Source organism: Lycium ferocissimum, unplaced genomic scaffold, assembly GCF_029784015.1.
Source record: "Lycium ferocissimum isolate CSIRO_LF1 unplaced genomic scaffold, AGI_CSIRO_Lferr_CH_V1 ctg11, whole genome shotgun sequence".
In the NCBI taxonomy this organism is placed as follows: domain Eukaryota; kingdom Viridiplantae; phylum Streptophyta; class Magnoliopsida; order Solanales; family Solanaceae; genus Lycium; species Lycium ferocissimum.
Genome location: NW_026713599.1, coordinates 529,110 through 551,468, shown reverse-complemented (window position 1 = coordinate 551,468; position 22,359 = coordinate 529,110). Strand labels below are relative to the sequence as shown.

The 22,359-nt window shown below is 32.8% G+C and overlaps 2 protein-coding genes across 2 annotated transcripts; one reads left to right on the top strand and one right to left on the bottom strand.

Annotated features, from left to right (window-relative positions):
• Positions 1-244: 244 nt before the first annotated feature.
• On the bottom strand, positions 245-5,470 carry LOC132041656 (BTB/POZ domain and ankyrin repeat-containing protein NPR1-like). The gene is made up of 4 exons (XM_059432363.1): positions 4,202-5,470; positions 2,831-3,581; positions 1,883-2,059; positions 245-760 (listed from the first exon to the last, which is right to left on the bottom strand). Exons 1-4 carry the CDS (start codon positions 4,757-4,759, stop codon positions 498-500), a joined length of 1,749 nt encoding a protein of 582 aa, XP_059288346.1. The 5' UTR covers positions 4,760-5,470; the 3' UTR covers positions 245-497.
• Positions 5,471-14,298: 8,828 nt separating this feature from the next.
• Positions 14,299-14,841, top strand: LOC132041673 (uncharacterized). Its single transcript, XM_059432382.1, has one exon. It carries the CDS (start codon positions 14,299-14,301, stop codon positions 14,839-14,841), a length of 543 nt encoding a protein of 180 aa, XP_059288365.1.
• The last annotated feature ends 7,518 nt before the right edge of the window (positions 14,842-22,359 follow it).

Below are 22,359 nucleotides of genomic sequence, written 5' to 3'. Positions count from 1 at the left end.
GTAATGTATAAATTATTTAACATTTGTTGAGAAACTTGCGGGGTCATATTTAACTTAACTTTGTATTCTATAAGACTAGGAAAGAGAATAAACTAGTATCGTGATGGAGCAAAATAAGCCCCACAAATTTAGTTTTCTGAAAATGAGGCCTTGTTGACATGAAAATGATCTGCAACTCAAATGTAAACACAGCCCATCTTATGCGACAAGAAATGACTATATATTTGATCTAGATATCTCTAAATTGCGATAAAATACGATAAATTTATCATAAAAGTGAAACATTTATACATCATTAATATTTCCGCAAGCTTGGTCCTGTGGAACTTTTCTTACTACTGTAAACGTGGAAGTTTAACAAGATGAATTATGACAATGGTCAGTGATAAAGTAAGCACTCTAGTGAAACGTTTTACAAGATAGTATTTTTTAACACTATTAATCTTACATCCAAAACTGAGTTTAAGAACAACTTGTAGGACAAAACCTAGTTACTATCATAGTTTCCAAAGTTTGACACTTGCATTGTCTTTAAAAGTAGTGGAAGATGATGAGGGAGACAAGCCAGAGCAATGACGTTCAGCCTTGTCTTTGGTAAAGGCCCTTTGAACATCATCTTTGAGCTCCTTAAATCGCTTCCTCTTGATCTTTTGCTCCTCTGGAGTGCCTTTCTCAAGGAAGAATAAGTCCGGTAAGTCATCCTCCATAAACTTATCCAGAACTTGGGAGCAATGAGGAAAATAGCGTTTGCCCAGCTCAACTGCAACCATGAAATCGGAATCAATTTAGAATAACGAGAAGAGGAACTTGAAAATACAATTCGGTTGGCATTCTCAATCCATAATAGAATCTATATGTGCAAACAAGAAAACACTAATGAGCTGCACCTTAACTTGTTTTATCTTTCTTGGATCTTCGTACGGAAAACCATGTACCTATTTCACCTTTTTTTTTTTTTTTTTTTTGTTTCTTCACACTGTACTAGAAACTAGGGAAGGAAAGGGAAGATAAAGAAAAGAACAAGTTTGGGAAATAATAGAGACAATAGTTGGTCCAAATATAAACTTTTATCTGTCTCTTTTTTACTTTCCGTCCTAAACCAAACAACAGAAGGGGAAGTTTTGGACCCTCTGCCTCATTTTCCCGCTTCTCTAACTTCCAAACAACAAATTAGGTTTTTCCCTATCTTCTTTTGAAAGGGGCAGACTACAACATACTTGAGGATAAAGAGGTCCAAACTGGTGATGACCTATACAGAGGACTACAAACCTGGTGTTTCCCTCCCTTCTTGCTGCTTCTTAACCGTATATGGTCAAGGGAGGGGAAAGAACAAGAGTAAGAGATGGACAATTTTGCGAGGCTACAGAAGATATGACTTGAAAGTAGGATAAGAAGTCGTTACTGCATTTTTTGCTCTAAGACATTACAGTTCGAGGTCTGAATTTCCACTTTATATACTCATTCTTACAGGCATGACACATACATGCTGCCAGTTATATATATATATATATATATATAGCCATTCTTTCAAGTCAGAAGGGTATTTGATGAAAAAGAAAATCGCACATAAAGTGACATACTATAGTCATGTAGGAGGTTGGCAATACCCCACATACATGCACATATTTATAATTCTATTCCTCCAGGATATTCCGAGGATTTAACATCAGTTGTTAATGCTACAGAATAAACCAAAAGTAATTTGCATTCTATCTCTTTTGGAAGAAAAAAAGGAGGGAAGAAGCAGAAAATGGGTTCATGTCTAGATGCTCTTCATGTCAATTTAATTGCTACAGATTAGATGATGATGAAATTGGAAATAAATAGGAAATCTGGTGCATGTAAGACGATCTTAATTAATAGACTGGCTATCAATGGATACCTGTCCTTGAGAGCCTTTCTTTCTGCATTATGGGTGTCTCATTCAGATCAACCTCCCTCAAGTTTCCAGATGAACCTTTAGATGCCAAATGGCCCGCGAATTCAGCTGTCGTCTCAGCATTTGCAATTTCCATGGCTAGTTTGGCTTCAAGAGGGAACAATAATCGTGCAAATGCCACTGTAATACAAAGCCATCACGAAATAACTTACTCAGCGGGCATATTTAATTCACACAAGGACCACAACAGACTCATCAAAGTTGAATGAAGAAATCAAGTCGAGTTTGACAGATTAGATACTGCTAGCAAAAGCAAACACTAATAAATGATAACATCATGGCTACATTCTGAGTCATCATATAATGCAGAAGTTACTCAGGTGTGTGTGTGTGTGTTTTATGTTTGCTTATTCTTCTTTTGGCTGGATTAGTCAGTATACCCTAAATTCCCTCATACTCTAAGTGTGCCATCAACTGGTGTCGTGACCAGCCTGAGGATGCGATTCGCCAAGCTGGGGCAAAGAAAGCCGTCCGACCCTACTGGATTAGGAATGTGAAGGCCTCTCCTTCGAAAGGAGACCGGGGAAAGAAATTGTCCAAGAATTTATAATACTGTAGTTCATGTACCACAACTTGGCCCCACTGAGATCTTCCAAGTACAATTTAGAGAAATAATGAACTAATATATAAGTGACTTTTAACAGGAGGTGAGTGTGTACTAATCAACAGCGTATCCTGGTGCAATAGTCAGGTTTGCCTACAAATTCAAAGGATACTCTCTTCGTAGTTTTCCAAATTTGAGATCATGATCTAATGATATGAAATGCTTAAATCTTAATCACGTATTTACTATAAATGGACAAGGTCCAGTAGGACAACCAAGGAAGCTTAGCTTCCAGAACTGGAAATCAAGAAGTTGCTTGGAAAAAGAGGAAAACGCAAGCAAGGTACCTCTGTTTTCCAGGTAGAGCAGTTTCATTGGCAGATCATCGGCCAACATTGGGGAAGAAAATGATGCATCTCGAGCCATTGGGTTGCGACGCATCTCTCTCTCCAAAACATCGATACATACCCGATCTTTGATTGCTTCCTGGCCTTGTTCTGTTTTTGCATGGTATTCCTTAGGCCTAGTCAGCCTCCTACAGATAGTAACAGAACTCTGCCCATCCAATGTAATCTCTGATGCATGAGCTCCTTTAGTCAAAAGTGATACAATAATTGATGGTTCCTTACGCATGGCAGCAATGTGAAGCACAGTGTAACCACGTGTATTCCGAAGGTTGACGTTAGCAACACCCAATCCAAGAACCTCAGTAACAACCTTGGGGTCACAATATGCAACGGCATAATGAAGAGCGTAGGCTTCATCTAAACTTATGTCAGACTCATGTAGTAGAAGCTTGACAAGTTCAACATCATCCGAATCCAAAGCCTTGTATATCCTATTTTTTCTCTTTTCATGCAAGGGATCCATGAGTAGAACCTTACTTTCATCAACCTGACATTTCACCCGCAATAGCTTAATACTATTTGCAACTTCAAAAGGAACCTCTTTCTCAATACATGTGCTTTCAAGATCTGATCGCGCTACTCTATCAACGCAATGAGTGAGAAGCTCAGTCAACTGGCAATGGAAAGCAACTCCAAGTATTGGGATAACATCTTCCACAAGAGCCTTGCCCACAAAATTGATAAGGCGTCGCTGCAATTATTTAAACGAGCTAATGTTAGCAGACTATTCTCCTTGGTTGTTGCTAAAAATTCTCTATATATTTTTGACAAATGCATCCAACTTTTATGAAGCTGGTAGCAGCCATAGTGTACAGGCAATGATGTCCGATTGCCTAAAACAAATCAAGTTTGTTGCATAATAACATCAGTTAGTTTCCAAAGGTTATATCCATCAATGCGTTGGAGATATTCCATGTCAACTTGACAAGGTCCTATTGCAATGAGTAACTTTTGCTGTTTGAAACAAACTTAGAACTACCTTTCTCCTAGCAATCACTATTAAACTGAAAAGAATATCATGATGTAAGTAGCGACAAATGAATGAATTTGGATTCACATCACAATGGTATTACAATGTATGCTCGTGCACAAAATCGTGACAGTGCAGAATATTCATTATCTGGATGCCGTTTTAATATGATTAATGTATTGACTTTTCCTTTCTCTGACAAACTCACCTAGAGATTTCATTATATAATCTAATTATCGTTATTGAGATGCACGTAGAACCTTTTGCATTCATCCTTGTTAGCTTGAAAATTACAAAATCACTTGAAATGTATATTAATCAGCAGAAAGCATGTTACCTACCAGAAAAAGTGACACTAGCTCTGGAACCTGAAACACGAAAGATGCATACATCAACTCGACATGAAAATTGATTGCTGGTCTGCAAGAGTCATGGGCACATGAAGTGTCCACGCATGTTGATACCTCAGGAGGAAAATGCTTCAATTTCCCCGAGTACATATAACTTAAGAAAGTGAGAAAAGCCTCATATCCAACCTTACCATAAGGCAAAATATCGATCATAGAATAACTTGATTTACCTTCCTTTCCACAACTTCCCTTATTTTTCTTAAAAAGATCCTTGAAAAATGTACTCCTGGCAGCTAATATACACCGATGAACACCAAGTGAAACGCCCTCAACAACAATCTCAGCATCACTAAAATCAGACTTGGAATCTAGCAAGAGTTGCTCTAAATTGTTACTGAGTTTACTCAAGCTGATGATTTCATAACTAGTCCCTGTCTCAGAGCCACCACCATAGGCACATGTGTTTTGGCCAATCCCATTGGACCCATTCGATGTGTTGGAAGTTGAAGTAAAGCTTATAGATGATGATGGTTCAGCAGAACTTGCCATTTCACAATTGTATAGGCTAAAAATACACAAAATTTATCCACATCCAAGATAGTCAAACTCCAAAAAATCAAAAGTACTTATCCAAAGTATAATATTCTCAGAACCTCTCCAAACCTTAATCAATTACCAAGAAATCATCCTAAAAGGACAAAACTTTGACCAAAACTCTCCACAAGTCTTCTCATAACATTCAACAAAGTAGACCAAGAAAAGAAGCAAATTCCAAACTACAACTCAAATCCATCCAATTTCAGGTACAACCAAATCAACCCTTTAAAACTTTATTAGAGATTAACAATTCAATTCACAGTAAAAATAGCATCTTTTTCATGGCAAATCTTCAACTACCTTGCTCACAACTTACCCAAATGAAGATTTACCGACCACTTTGCTTCAAGTCAAAATAACTGGAAACTTTTGCAACAATAATCTTCAACTGCTTGATCACAGCTTACCCAAATGGAATAACATCAACTCCAGTTAAGACAACCAAAAGTTTTCCAATTGAAGAGCTAAAAATACTGTTTTTTTTTTTTTTTCAAGCTAGATCTAAAGAAGAACAACAAAAGATTAAAGGGGCTAGAATTCAAGAAAATTTATGTCCTGTTACTTTAAGGAGACAAGCCAAGTGGACCCACGTGTCTGAAGGAAGTTTCGTAAAAGGTGGAAGAGTGTAGAGTTGAAATACAAGAAAATATAGTAGGCAAACTTTGTTTCTGCTGAGTAATAGTATATTTTTTTGGCCGTGTGTGACTCTGCAGACGAATCCAATATTCATGATTGTTACAGAATAGACTAAGAGCCTGTTTGGATTCGATTATGAGTGATCAAATCAGCTTATAAGTTATTTTATTTTTATTTTTAGGTGTTTGACAAAATAGTTTATAAGCTTAAAAAGTGTTTAGAATAAGCTTAAAAAAAAAGTTGGGATGCTCAACTTATTTTTTTTTGTCTTATAAGCTGGTTTTTGGTCAAATCAGCAAGCCACTTTTTTTTTAAATTAAGCCAAACAGGCTTTAATTCATCTCTTAAGATGAAATCACATATCCAAACGCCTACTAATTAGACCCGATTCATGAGATATCTCATTATTTGGTACCCACCCACATTGTGATTTCTCTATTTATTTTGTTTAATTATTTTGAGAAGTCCTTGAACAAAGAAGTACGAAATGTTTAACAAAGAAGTAAGAAATGTTGAACAATTGTGGGATTACACAGGATATAGTTAATTCTCTTTATCTTAGACTAAGTTAAATGTATTGATTAATTTTATCAGGGATAAATTGACTAACACTTTCCTTGTCTTAGACATTCAATTCATTTTTTTAATATTAAATTTACAGCTATACAGGAATTTCTTTTAAATCTGAATTCCATTTGTGATTCTGTGTGTTTCATTTAGGCACAAGAATATGTTATTACTCTGTCTTAATTTACGTGGCACCTTTCACATTTCAAGAGTCAAACCGTTTATTTTGACCGTAAATTTTCAAGAGTCAAACCGTTTATTTTGACCGTAAATTTGGATTTAGTATTTTAAGTTTTTTGACATAAAATTTACATATTTGGAATTAAAATAAAAAGTACTACTTATAAGTCAAAATAATTAATAATTTAAAATATTTAAAGCCATATGAAAAAATCCCGGTAAAAGAAAACTCATTTGACTCTCGAAACTCGAAAGGTACCACATAAATCGGGACAGATGGAGTAATTTTTTCTCTATCATTACTATTTTATCAAATAATTATTTAAATAGGAACCACCTTAAAAGAAATTTTAATGGAAATGAGCCTTAATTAGTACTCTCTCTGTCTCAAAAAGATTGTTCTAACGACTTGGTACAAAATTTAAGAAATAAAGGAAGACTTTTGAAATATGTGGTCCAAAATAAGCCTTAGATATATATGTGGCTGTAAATCATCTCATAAAGTTAAATTGTTTCTAAATATAGAAATAGAATAATCTTTTTAAAATAAACTAAAAAAAAAAGGAGGACAATCTTTTTTGGGACATAGGGAATAATATATGATAGTCGACCAATTTGGTGTTTTGTGGATCAGTGACAGTTGTATAGAAGTGTTTGCGAGGTGTTAGTTAGCAGGTGAAGTTGTTTAGCTGACGCAGCAGATGCTGTCAGCACACTTTGTTGGGTCTTGAACACGTCATTCATGCTGTCATCTTCTTTACGTTTTCTTTATTTATTTAATTTGTTTAAATCATTAAAACTCTTTTAGAAAAAGAAAAGAAGCTTAGTGGAATTGAGAATCTTGACTTTGGAATGAGAGTGCTTATCGATGATTTTCTTACTTTATACCCACCTTTTTATTTTTTATTTTTGACACTTTTGACTTCCTTAGGTTGTTTGCCGTCCTTTATAAAGTATTTGATTACTTTAAAAAAATGATGATATCTTCTCTTTAGCCATCAAAGTGATGGTCTTTGTCATTAAGATATCAAAATTTGCATGCAAAAAAAAGAAAAAAGAACTTTAGAGCAAAATCTCTATGGTCTTATTCAAATATATGATAGAAACTTTGTCCTTGAAAATATTTAAAATAGAAGTTTTACCTATTTTTCCTCCCTATTATTATGTACCAAATTCTGTTAAAAGTCTTTTCAAAATATAATATTAACTTTTTTTCCTTTTGTTACTTTTCCAATCAATGTTTATGTTACAAGCTTACTATTATTATAAAATGTTTTGTAATTAATATTATTAAAATGTTTGATCTTTGTATTTTGCTTAAGAGTGGAAGGATCCCTTCCTATGAGGTGTGCTTCCACTTTCTTCAAGTTAGAAACATATTTTCTTCGAAAGAGGTCCAGATATGCCCCTTAACTATACGAAATTACACGGATATGCCCGTCGTTTAAAGGTGGGTGCACACATGTCCTTAACGTTACGTTGTGTCACCCATGCCCTTGAGTTAACAAAAATCTGACAAAAATATTGGAGGGCAAATTTGTGCAGTTCCGCATAATATAGGGGCATATTTGATCCCCTGAAATTTCTAAATATTATGACACAAAAGCAACAATATGACACAAGATATCACTGCATTCCAAAACATAAAAAACATTTGCAATTACGATCCATGCATCCACCATTACATTACATCTAAATTATACAACTAAAAGATCAAATGCAATTATAACCATTTTTTAAAGATTGTTTTCATAAACAAGAGCACCATTTTACATTTTCAAAAGATTTGTCTTACTAATGATAATGTCTTTTTTTTGTCAATTTGTTGATGACCTGGATAATTCTTTCTAGATATTTTTCGTCTTCTCAGTCCAATATCTACACGATAATGCATGCAACAACTGCATATTGTACCAATAGTTCTTAGATTTTGTTTGTAGTGCGCTTTATGCTAGCCAATGATTTTTTTGTACTCCATTTTAAAACTCCACACTTATCGTGCAACCCACACTTTGCTCTCTTATTCTTTCACTTGTTTATGAAATGTCGGAAGCTTCAAGTTCTTCAAATAGTTGTGGAAGGGCTCGTCACTCCATCCACAACATGGACTCCAAATAATTCTACTAAATTATGTTATGCGTGAAATTCGCGAAAGGGCCAGATCACATTAAATTTTATGTAAGACCATATAAATCCCTAAAATGTAATATTCTCTCTATTATTGCTATCAAAATTTCAGCACTGTCGGAGACATTTTTTCAGGTGTCATAAGTCTAATGTAAGTTATCTCTTTTTCCTTGTGATTTTTTGGTGGCAGATCTGTTATGAATTTTTTTTTATGTTTATATTTTGTGCGGTAGTTGTTACATGCATTATCGTATAGATATTGGGACTGAGAAGACGAAATATATCTAGAAAGAACTATCCAGGTCATCAACAAATTTAAAAAAGAAGAAAATATTATCATTAGTAAAACAAATCTTTTGAAAAGGAAAAATGGTGCTCTTGTTTGTGAAAATAATCTTTAAAAGATGGTTGTAATTGCATTTGATCTTTTAGTTGTATAATTTAGATGTAAAGTAATGATGGATGCATAGATTGTAATTGCAAATGTTTTTTATGTTTTGGAATGCAGTGATATTTTGTGCCATATTGTTGCTTTTGTGCCATAATATTTAGGAATTTCAGTGGATCAAATATGCCCCTATACTATACGGAACTGCCCAAATTTGCCCTCCAATATTTTTGCCAGGTTTCCGTTAACTCAAAGGCATGGGTGACGCAAAACGTAACGTTAAGGGCATGTGTGCACCCACCTTTAAACGACGGGCATATCCGTATTGAGGGGCATATCTGGACCTTTTCCGTATTTTCTTTGGTGCGTTGTTTTCTGATTTTGACAGCTTACTGATTTAGCAAGAGCCTTTGTAATGATACTTCGGTGATTAATAAGAAAAAATTAATTACCAGAAAAATGATGCAGATATTTGATTACTAGCTTTTCGAAGTAAGAGATTACTTGTTATGGTTTTTAGTCTGGAAAAAACTCAATCCCAATTCATGGAGTACAAGTGCAAAGTAGACTTGATCTACTAACCCTAAGATATATTAATGTTGTCGTCATATTTATTTATGAAACCAAATTATTATATTTTTTTTAGGGTCGACCCGTGATCTTTCTCAATCGTCAATACTAACGATATCAGAAGTGAAGGTGCTATATAAGCCTGTTAACCGGTTTAACCCGGAACGGTTATGGGCCGATTAAGGAACCGGCCCACAAAAAACTTTGCTCTCCGGTTTAGGTTTTTTAAACTCCAAACCGGAACCGGTCCGGTTTGGAGTGTTTAAAATATGTTTTTTTTTTATTTTTTGTATTATATATATATATTATAGTATTTATTTGTATATTGTAGGTATATTTACATATGTTATACAACTTTATAATTAAAGTTTAAATATTCTTCGACTTTTAACGTGAACAATTAATAATCGGAATAGTATTTTCGTATACATATATATGTATAACTTACATATACTTATATATATGTATAACTTAATATATATAGTATATATACTTATATACTACATATACTTATATATATATATAACTTAATATATATACTATATATATGTATAACTTAATATATATACTAAATATATGTATAACTTAATATATATACATATATACTATATATACTAAATATGTGGATAACTTAATATATATACTATATATATGTATATATATATATATATATACTATATATACTTATATATAGGTATAACTTAATATATATATATATATATATATATATATACTATATATATATATATACTTAATATATATACTAAATATATGTATAACTTAATATATATACTATATATATATTAAGTTATACATATATATGTATAACTTACATATACTTATATATATGTATAACTTAATATATATACTATATATATGTATAACTTAATATATATACTAAATATATGTATAACTTAATATATATACATATATACTATATATACTATATATACTTAATATATATACTAAATATGTGTATAACTATATATACTTAATATATATACTAAATATATGTATAACTTAATATATATACTATATATACATATATACTATATATACTTAATATATATACTAAATATATGTATAACTTAATATATATACTATATATACTTACTATAAGTATATACTATATATACTTATATATGTTTAAGTATACTATATAACTTAATATACTTATAAGTATATTCTTAGTATATTTTAGGTATATTCCTAACTTAATAAAAGTAAAAATATGAACACAAGTAAATAGAAGTAAGCTCAATGAGCCATATTTTTATTCATTCTTGGATAACATTTATTTGCAAGTTGTATTTTTTTTTAACTTGCAAATAATACATGAGTTGTACAAAAATAGTAGAATAATAAAATCACCAATTTTGAACCATTTCGTTAATTTCCCCCACATCATATTCGGTCATGGAAATATCTTCAAAGTCTTCCATTTGGTCCGGTCCACTAGCTATCAAATCTTCAATTTCTTCCTCTTCGCCTTCCTCCGCTTCTGAGTTTTGGTTGCGTCGCTCCGATCTAATCCAATCTCGAATGCACACTAGTACTTGCAAGCTAAAGCCGGATAATGAATGTCTATGGTCTCCAATTTGCTGTCTTCCTTGGCTAAATGCGCTCTCCGAAGCCACGGTTGATACTTGAACCGTAAGGATATCTCGGCCATTCTTGAAAGTACCGATAGCTTGCCTTGTACTTCTTCCACCATGCTAAGACGTCCACCTCATCCATTGGTTGATATCTACATTTGGGTGCATCAAATAAAAGTTATATTCATCAAAGTTTGCGGTAAATGTAAAACTTTTAAACCCGACAAGCCCTTTTTGCTACTTTGAGAAGTAGTAGGGCGTGGAGCAACGGGTCTTGACGTTCTTCCAAACTAAATAATGAGTAAAAACTTTTCTAAACTCATCATCAATAGCGAGTTCGACTAAAGATGGTTGAGTTCCCGCTTCAATTTCTAAAAATGTATAAATTTGACTAACCAAATTTTTAGTATAAGACAGCTTTTAAACAAGGATTTAAAAGGGAACCCAATATAAATAAAGTTGGGATGGGAAAAAATACTTCTTAAATTTGATTATCATTTCAAAAATAGCCACTTGATAATCGGGTTTATGTTTATACTCTTGTAAACTCTAGCTATTTCCGCTAAGTAGGCTAAAATTCCGGTTACCATGGGATAAAATTGTCTAGAAAAGCAAGAGTTGCATTATTAAAATTTTCTAAGAGTTCAATACATTCTTTAACATCTTCCCAATGCATAAAATTTAACCAATCCCGACTATCGGTATTATATTTGTTGTGAACTTGTTGTATGGGAATCCTATACTCATATGCTTGTCAGAGCATAATGTAAGTGTAGTTCCACCTAAATTTCAATTTCTATTTGAATTTTCCTAGGTCTAAGGTTATTTTCCACACAAAGCATCTCTTAAAATATCTAATTCTTCCCCTATTAGCATTACAAAAAAGAAACGCAAAGATTTCTAACTTTTTGAATTAATCATCAAAATGCTCAAGACCATCTTTAACAATTAAATTTAAAATGTGACAACTACATCATACATGAAAAATATTTTTTAGAGGAGGGTTTATTTCTTTTTTAAAAAAAGACCAACTCGCCTTTTGTATTATTAGAAGCATTATCTAAAGCAATACAAAGTGTTTTTCTATAAATGTTAAAAAATCTCATAATAGTAGACATTGAATCGGCTAAAAATTTTCCATCGTGACGACCTTTTCCTTCGTCATATAAAAAAGCCATAATTCTTTTTGCATAACCCAAATTGTCATCAACCCAATGACATGTAATAGCAAAAAAATCTAAATGGTTAATACTAAGACCCAAATCGGTAAGACAAACATTACAATTTAAAGAATTAAATACATGGCGCAAATAAAATCTATATTTTTTAAACAAATCTATAACATCGACTCTACAAGTACTTCTAGGAATACCCTCAAATAACGGATTATAACAACGTTGAATGTAAGTAACAAACCCCATACCCGATGGAAAGGAAAATGGTAAACAATCATAAGCTACCATTTTAGCTATTTCTACGCGTTCTTTTTTCTTGTCATACTTAAAATTTCTACCGGTTCGTGGGTCTATCGTCATTTGAATCCCCCCGACATTTGAACCCGTTTGCTCTCCCCAAACATCCATATGTTTGGTTCTCATACGAGAATTTGTACCCGTTCCACCATCCTTACCGATTGCTTAAAACTAAATACTTGTCCACATACGTTACATGTAGCCGATTAATTCTTAGTCATAAATTTCCAAATTTTAGGCCGTAATTACGAGTTACGGTTTGTCTTGTGTATGTGATTGTGCGGACATGTATCTCACCTGGGATTTTCGGGGGGTTGTGTTTCATCATCATCATTTAAGTCTTCATTAAAAGTGTCGGTAAAATGTTGTTGCATTGCCTCATGAAAAAGTGGATTATTTCCACCAACATCAATACCTACATTAGGTGTTTCTTCCACAAATGTTTCCTCATTAAGCGCACCCCTAACAATACGACTACTACTACCGCACCACGTCTTAATCTCTTTTGACATTATTAAATAGAATTAATTTAAATCACAATCAAATAAATCACAAGAAAATAAATTACAACAAATTAAATTACGTAAATTAAATTGCGTAAATTAAATTGCTAGAATTAAATTGCAAAAAATAAAGATAGAGTTGGAACGAAGGTACCAAATTGCCGGATTAATTTCTAACAAAGTCAAGGCTAGAATTGCAAATCCACCAAAAGCTACTGATTGTTGCAAAATCACCAACTCCACCAACAATATTATAATTGCAAAATTAATAATTAAAAGTTGAAACTATAATAAGACTTTGTGGCTAGTTATTGCAAAATAATTATAATTGAGAGATTGAGATTTGAGAGAAAGATGAAATTAATTGTGAATTAAAACGAAAATGAAAAAGTTTATAGGGGTGGGGGATGGGTTAAAAGGGTTAAAGTGTTAAAAAAAAATTTGAAATTACAAAAATTAACAAAATGGCCGTTTGGCAACGGCCATTTTTTTATACTCCCCGTCGGGTGCAAATGGACCGTTAATCGACCATTAACAGAACCAACCACATCTTTTTTTTTTTTTTTTTAATTTTCATAAACAGTTTAACGGAGTCAATATTGGAACGTAAACAATTATCATAACCGGAATAACGATACTCAGGTTAAAACCGGTTAAAAATCGAACCGGTTAACAGGCTTAGTGCTATATCAAATAAAGTTCTGAACTCTACCCCTCTTGTTTGATTTGATCTATAAATATAAAGCAACTTTTGAATTAGATGCACGTTGAAATAGTATTCAGTATTAAAATATTTAGTAACTCAAGTTAACAATCACTTCAGAACTTTATGTATGACCAATATATATATATATATATATTGGTATAATAATCAATGTCTTGTCGTTATTGTCGAGCTTCATTGTTTAGTAGGTTAGTTTCCCAAAAAGAAATTAAAAAAAAGAGTGCCGATGTTTATATTCGCACAAATCAGAATACAAAAATTGAGAAATATGTGCATAACAAAATATTATAGGCAATTATCTATAGTTAGCACTTTCAATTACATATGTTTTAAGTGATCTAACAGCATAAAAATAATTACGCTGTGAATGTGTAAAAGTACAATATACCAAAAAACACGGCAAAGAGGTGGTCAAACGTGCAATATGGAAATTGAAGCGGGTTTGAAGATAAACCAAGTAAAACAAATATAAGCCACTAGTTCTTATCAATTAATAAAAAAGATGCTTTCATTCCGCGGTTGAAAATTCAACAATCAAGAGCAAAACAATGCAGGCCATAGGTTTCAAACACCATTCAATTACCGTTCAAAACACTCATATATACATTTACCTCTCTATCATTTCAAACTTAGCCCAGAGAAGACCATCTACAAGAGAGAAAAGTGACAAAAATAAAAATAAAATAAAAATATCACAAGTAAAAAAAGATTTGAAAGAAAAGAGTAGAAATGGCTTATAGAAATGGGGTTGCTTTCTCATTGGTCTCTCTGGCCTTAACTTCCCTTCTATTTGCATCCCAAGCAAATGCACAAGCAGCGGGCTATGTGAGTCCATATTGTGTAAAAGCATTAGACAAGCCATTTTGCTCTGAAGTTGTCAAGGTTGCTGACACGTGGCAAGAGGCAATCACAGAAGTGCTATCAGAGACAATTATGCAAAGCACATTGGCAGAGCCAATTATGGCTAATTTATTAAGGACATTGCCTTCTACAACTGATGCAAAATTAAAAGATGACATTGGAAGTGGCTGCAGAAAGTCATATAATGATGCACTTCAAACATTGAAAGAGGTTGAAGAGTTATTAAAAACAGGTGACAAGACTAAAAGTGCAAACACCAAATTATCAGCAGCAATGTCAAGATTGGATGATTGTGAAGATGAATTCAAGAAAATACCAATGCCAACTGAATTTGCAACATTTTATCAAGGTAGTAAGAAATTGCTTAGCACTTGCTTGGCTGTTGAAAGAACCAGGCCTGATCTTGTTTAATGAAGAATTAAGATGGGAAGGTGAAAATTCATTTCAATTTTTATTATTATTGGATGTACCATGTTTTGTAAGAAATGTATTGGGTATTTGGTTTGATGAAATCTAATTAATCTATGACATGTAATTTCATCACTGGATGAATAAAGTGCTTTGTTTCACTTTCACCCTTAAAGAATGAGGTGGTGCGATTTGTCAAGCACAAATCCTTATTATTACAATGATTTTTGTAACATGTCGTACCTCTGTTTTTGACAGTGTTGTTAATAAATAAATTTGATAAGTTCTCATTGTTTATTTTACCTTGAATTATATAATCACATTTTCCACATTATCAAGAGGCAAGGGCATATAACCCTATGCCATTACTTATAATCAAGGTTACAATATATCTATTTGGCGCGATTGATATAGCGATCGTGTTGTAATGTACATCGATTTAGAAAGGTTATGGTAAATGTCTACTTAAAATTGACTTGTGGCATCTAAACAAGACGTCTTAAATATTCAAGATACTTTAATTTAAAGTTAGCTTACAATGAGCAGTTGTACTCTATAACTCAGTGTGGTATAATGACAAAGGTTCCCCTTTTAATTAATTAGAGGTCTCAAAATTAGACTTGAGAATGAAATCCCCTTCGGTAGGGAGCTCTAAGAGCTCGCACTTAGGGAAACACCGACACAGTTCCGATTTAGTCGGGCAGTGAGTTCTTTACATTAGATGTTTGGAAAAAAAAAAAATTAGGCTAGTAAATTTTAGACACTGAATACTTGAGCTAATAGAAAAAATAACAATAAGAGATGTTCTATTATGTTAAAGAATACACTAGTCCCTTATCAAATGGATTTATAATGGTTTTGGATAACTCCAAATATTGCTTTAATATTTTTAGTTGAATGCTTAGATTTAATACTTGGTACCAAAGCCACGTACCAACTTTGCTTTAGACCATTCTTAATTAGCCTGTTGAGTCGACATGGTTATCAATAGTATGTTGGCACTTCTTTTTGGAATTTTCCTTGTAAGTCTCTCGTACGGATTGAGGTAATACTAACACTTAATTAGTAGATAAAATTTGAGGGAGTACAATCTATTGTGGTAAGAATTTTTTAGTTACTATTGTTAGGAAAAAGCTATTACCCTGCATGGAGTAAGTAGGTGTTTAGCCATAAGAATTATTCACTTTATTTCGGAGTTTTTTTTCATTTTTTTCACTTTTCAGCGTTTGGCCATAAGAATTCCAATACCAAAAACTTAAAAAACCTGTTTTTCAAATTTTTTTACTTTTTTACAATTACATTTCACCAAAAACTACAATTTCAAAAACTATGGCCAAACACAACTCCAATTCCAAAATTCCAAAAAAAGTAATATTTTTTTATTTTTTATTTCTACGTTTTTTTTTTTAATTTCTATTGACAAACCCGGCTTAAATATATACATGAAATGTGACGCGCAAACATGTTTCTTTTAATACGAGCTGCAGAAATAGGTAATGAATTAATTATAAACGTTAGTATCGACATTCGGGAAACTTCCCTAAAGTTGTCCACGGTCCCAGCTCCCAATAGGATTTATTGAGCCCAGAGGAAATCTCATCAGAAATTGATACGCAGTAATTTGAAAAGGAGATGTATCAATAAATTTTGAAAAGGAGACGTACCACTACGAAATTTGACCAAGCTGAAGGCCCAATATGGGCAAATGGTCTATCAAATGTAGAAGAAAGAAGAATGGGCCTCTTTCCTTTTCTTTATTTTTCCTTCTACTTGCAAGACTGGCCATTTTGCTGCTACAATCGTTGCAACTTGCAACAGTTGAAGATGTAATTAAATGGAAGATTGACAAAAGTAGCTATTCATCCAGTTGTCTAGTTTCTCCATTAGTATTGATATTATTACTCTCCATTATTTTCAACGTGGCTTCTTCTTTACTATATTTCCTTTTCATACCTGATTTGATATGTTTTACTTGAGCCGAGGGTCTATCAAAAACAACCTCTCTACCTTCACAAATCACAAGGTAGGAGTAAGGCTACGGTTAAATGTGTAACTTCCCCGAATTAAATTAAAAAAAATGTGTTCTTTCTAATAACTTAAACATAGATGAGATTATCACACTTCATCAAGGTATTAGGAGAGGCAAAAGTCCTGAATTCGAGTCTTACTGCCATCTATTATTAAAAAGAATTTTCACGTGTTTGATTTTATAAAAATAAATAAATGTAAGAGAGCATATTGAAAATATAATTAAATACATAAAATATGCCTTTGAGGACGACAGTTTGTTTTTAGTCTCGTATTTGATGATGCCTCCATAAAATTTTCATTTATGAAAGTTGTATTCCTTGTGTCAATTATTTGTATTTGCCCTGTACGACTAATCATTATCGAAAAAGATGAGAATGAAAGAGAGAAGCCAAAACCACAAAATGTCAATAAGGCACATGAACATTAGCATCAGTGGAGAAGAGTTTCACAGGGCCACATGCTTTCTTTTCCTTTGACACCTCATATTTGGTTGCTGTGTTGCTTTTTTGTTTTTATCCCGTTCACTAAAACATTACTCTAAAATAGGCCAAACCACTCCACTCCCAACTTTGCTCTTCTACACGCTTTGCCACTTTAATATTTTGTTGAACAATTCAGTTTTTCTATTAATTATTATTATTATCATCCCCGGTTCATATGATTTTTCTCATATAATTCTTGCATACTTTCTGAGAAAACATTTAATAACATTAATTATTAGAGCATTTGTCGCACTATCATTTATCTCTCTCTTGAACGTCTTACTTAGTATACACTCCACTAATTAAAATATTAAGAGTAGATTTGCGGAAAAAAAAAAAAATTAATTTGTTTTTTTTTTTTTTGGTGATTTTACCTTTTCTTGTAAGCACGCCCACCAAAACGCATGTATACAGATGTGCGTATGCTAATGTTTAGTAAGTATAGAGTAGTACAGTTAAGGAACACTGAAATATATTATCGCCAAATTCTCATTGTTGGATTGATAATTTAAAGTCTACTCTTGATTAAAAAAATAGATATCATCACCGCCACTATGTTCTATAATGTTATATGAGATGTTTTATGTGTTGTAAAATATATACTCTTGTCACGAAACTAAGCCTAGGTTATTTCCCTTGAATTAAGGAATGTCCTTTCATAACTAAGGAATCCTCGACATAACTCTGTTTCACTAGTTATTTTCCAGGATAATCTAAAACGACAGCTTGGACTTTTATGGATTTATAAATGCTAAGCATTAACAAAAGCAGTCGTTTTCATCCCAACTGAAGTTTTACGAAAATATCTTCAACTGACAATAAACACTAGTAGTATAATAAAAGGATTAAATATTAGGTTAAACGTTTACATAGTCTATGCTTCTTCTATCCTTTTCTATTTGGTTTACTTTTCCTTTTACATGAATGAAAAATAATTCCCTCAAATCTTGTCGTCAAGCAATATTTTGCCATCAAGGCTTGCGGTCTAATAATACTGATAATTAGTACTCCCTCCGTCAAATAATAAGTGTCACTTTAGACAAAAATACGCATATTAAGAAATTAATAATACAATATGAAGTTTACTAAATTACCCCTATATACTCCCTCTGTTCATTTTTACTTGTCCACTATTGACTTTAACACTTCTCAAGAAATAATCAATGAAGTGTATATTTTACCATAATACCCATATTAATTGGTGTATAATTGTACTGGATTTAGAAAATGATTTGGAATGAGTAATTAATGCTAAGGGTAAAACAGGAAAAATAAATTATTTTTCTTTTGATATGCGAAAGTGGACAAGTAAAAGTGAAAATATATATTTGGAAGAGTCCGGAACTTTTTTAATCCAAAAAATAACGTTTGGAACCAAACTAACCCTTTAAAAAAAAAAAAAACTAGGCTTCACACACAGAATATGTGCGTAAAGTACACTTTGGTCCTTTCACGTACAGAATCTGCGCGTGAAAGGCGTAACAAAAACCCACCAGAAGCCTCCCATTTCCAGCATATTCTTCTCTTTCATTTCCTCCCTTTTCACTCTTTCAACACAATTTTGCACTCCCAAAAACATGTCTCAAAGTTCCGAAACTTCAAAGTTAGCTATACAACCCGATATTTGTGAATGCGGTTATTACTGTAAACTAAAAATATCAAAGACCCAAGATAATCCGGGTTGCCGTTTTTGGCATTGTAAAGTGCCCGAAGTAAGTGTTTTTACATTTTTTAGTGTTTTTTATTTTCACGTTATCCACATATTTTATTTTAAAAAACTAATTTTCTTGTAATGTTTATAGGATATGGGCGGTTGCAAACACTTTCTCGTGGGAAGATAGCATTCACGTGGATAAAACGATGGCGCGAAGTTTAAAAATCCACTTTTTGATGTAGATATCTATGACTTACGTATCTCTGCAGATACCTAAGTTGGACTCGCAATTTAAGCTTGTGGAAGCTAAAGAAAAAATTGAACTTTTAGAGGTCTTGCTCACTGGTTTCGAAAAAAAAAAAAAAAAATTTTGCTCAAGGCTAACCTTAGAGACGCTTACACGAGAAAATAGCTTTGAAAGAAAAACTTAAATTGTGAAAGATTATTTGTGCTATCTTGTTGTTGTTTATTATTTATATGTAGTTTGTTTATTAAGTTTAGTATTTCTATGGATTATGTTTTTTATTAGTTGTACCTTTTCCCCTATAATGTAATCCGCACCCTTTATGTACTAATTTATTTGTGTTTCTTTGTTAAATAGTCAATTGTTGAACTTTTTATGTACTATTAACTCTAAGGTGCTTATATAAATTAATAATAAACTTTAACATTAAAAGCAAATTAAAAACATGCCAAACTAATTTAAATTGATGACTTCATCATAAAATAAAAATATAAATTAACAGTCTTAGTCCGAAAATTAAATGACCCATAATCTAAGACAGTGAGCCTAAATAGACCCTAATCATCATCAGAATAGAAGTCCTCAATATCGTCCTCGTAACGATATTGGCGTCTCTTAACACACATCTTTTTTCGGAGATGTTAGTTTTCTACCGCTGATTGATGATGCTTGTTCTTCGCCAACTTTAGCATGTAAAATCTATAACGTCTTGCCAGCATTCTGTTGTTTTCTTTTCTAATCCTTTGTACAGTAAACTCGCAAGTTTCTGGACCTACTCGAGGCATGATTATTGAGTACCTTGTTGGGATTGGAGCTTTGAGATTTTTCAAGTCACGAACAAGTCGTTATGATTTGGCAAGCCGATGTGACCATTCTCGACGTAACCTGCGATAATATTCTTGCAGATCTGAATATTTCACACTGCAGAAATCATCATTACGCTCTATAAGAAGGTGAGGATTCAATCCTTCTAGTTTGAAATCACCGTTATCACTCGAAAAACTGCTATCATTTGAACTCTCATCATCACTGCTATTTGGTTCTTTTGGAAGGAGTAAAGACCAAACTGCGTTTCTACCACTCGACATTGAATACGTTGTAGTCTAATAACAAAAGAAAGAGCTACTTATATAGTTGCAAACCCCCAAGTACCCTCGGGGGAGACGGGGGAGGGGGTGGGGGTTCTTTATGACCCTACCTACTTACCTTATTATAAGAAAAATATTAATCTTCATCAGACATTTCACAATCCGAATCCCACTTGGATCTAAATATTGTGTTAGACCGTACACCATATTCTACCCTGTGGTAAAGTATTTGCATCCGATTATTCTCTTCGCGAAAACGATTAAGAGCAAAGTTACACTCTTATGGCGTTACATGAGGCATTGACATAGCACGTTTATTTAGGCGTTTAAGCCCTACTGAAGCTAACTTTTGCTCCAGTGCTTCAGCCTTCCTAACACGCCAATTCCACTCCTCTCTCATTATTTTATTGTATTCTCGACTGAATCTTTTGTTAGGGTTATTTTGAGTAATGAAAATCATCATCATCTAGTTTCGATGTCCTACCCATCGTTTCAAATATGTTTTGTCAGGTAAAACATGTAATAGAATCAAGATTACCAAATTGGGTGTAGAATGTCAAGATAACTCGTTTTAAAGTGAATACTAGTTGTTTGTCAATCATGTTATATATAGTACTGTATTTTTTGACCATTTTATTTGAATTTAATTCATATTGCGCAACATTTCAATGCGCAATATAACATGATTTGACAACACATCATGGCTGAAAATTACAGCTTTTTTATCACACGTAAAGGACCGATTTGACAACACATCATGCATGCCAATTTCAACTTTTTTATGACACTCATGCTTGATTTGACAATACATCATGCATGCCAATTTCAGCTTTTTTATGACACATAAAGGACCGATTTAACAATACAATGCTGCATTATTTGACCGTTTTATTAGACATTAATTCATGTTGCGTAATATTTTAATGCGTAATACAAGTGTATTTACACCCCATGCTTGATTTGACTACACGCCATGCATCCCAAACTTACTTCGGAGCACTTTACAACCCCTAAAACGACGATCCAAATGTATATGTGTACTTGATGTAATGAGCCGATATTATTGTAAGCTAAACAAAAAATTTAAGTTTTATATAAAATATTCGGAAAAGGAGCAAAATTACCTCTGAACTTTCAGAAATAGTTTATTTATACCCTTCCTTATACTATTGGGCAAATTATGCCCTTATCGTTATACTATAGGCCAAATATATCCCTGAACTTTCGATTTATACCCTTCGTTATACTACTGTGCCCCTTACCGTTATACTATGGGCCAAATATACCCTTAAGTTACATGGTCTGCCACGTTTCACAGTCACAATGGCCCAAACCATTTCCCCCTATAATTACACCCAGATTAAATTAATCACTGGATTCGACCCGTCACTTTATTTCACCCAACCCGTTTTGTTTATTTCAAACCCAAATAAAGTACCCGTGCCCTTTTTATTTATTTCATTACAGGTTTCGTTTCTGTAAAATATGGTAGTATATAAAATGAAAACCCAAAAATGAAGGATCATAAAATTATGGATAATACGATGACGTTTTGGTTTTAACTGTCACATAAATGGTGATTCTTGAAACTCCAATTGTAACGGCTAGTACGTGTTGGTATTTTCAATAAGCAGGCTATTTGGTTGGTGGTCCATTGATGAATTAAGTCGAGGAACAGGCTCGACTATTCCATGATGGATTTCCTGGGATAGAATGATTTTTTCTGTTTATTTTCTCCTCCTATGCCTGAGTTCTTTGCACTGTTTTCATTTTTATGAAGAAAGGATAAATTTGTTTTTGTTATTGTAATGATCCTATTAACATGGTCAAATTTTTTATTTGGGTTTTCATTTTGTGTACTACCTTATTTTACAAAAACGAAACCTGTAATGAAATAAACAAAACAGGTTGGGTTCAAATAAAGTGACAAGTTGGATCCGGTGATTAATTTAATCTGGGTGTAATTATAAGGGGAAGTGGATTGAGCCATTGTGATTGTGACACGTGCGGCACTACGTAGCT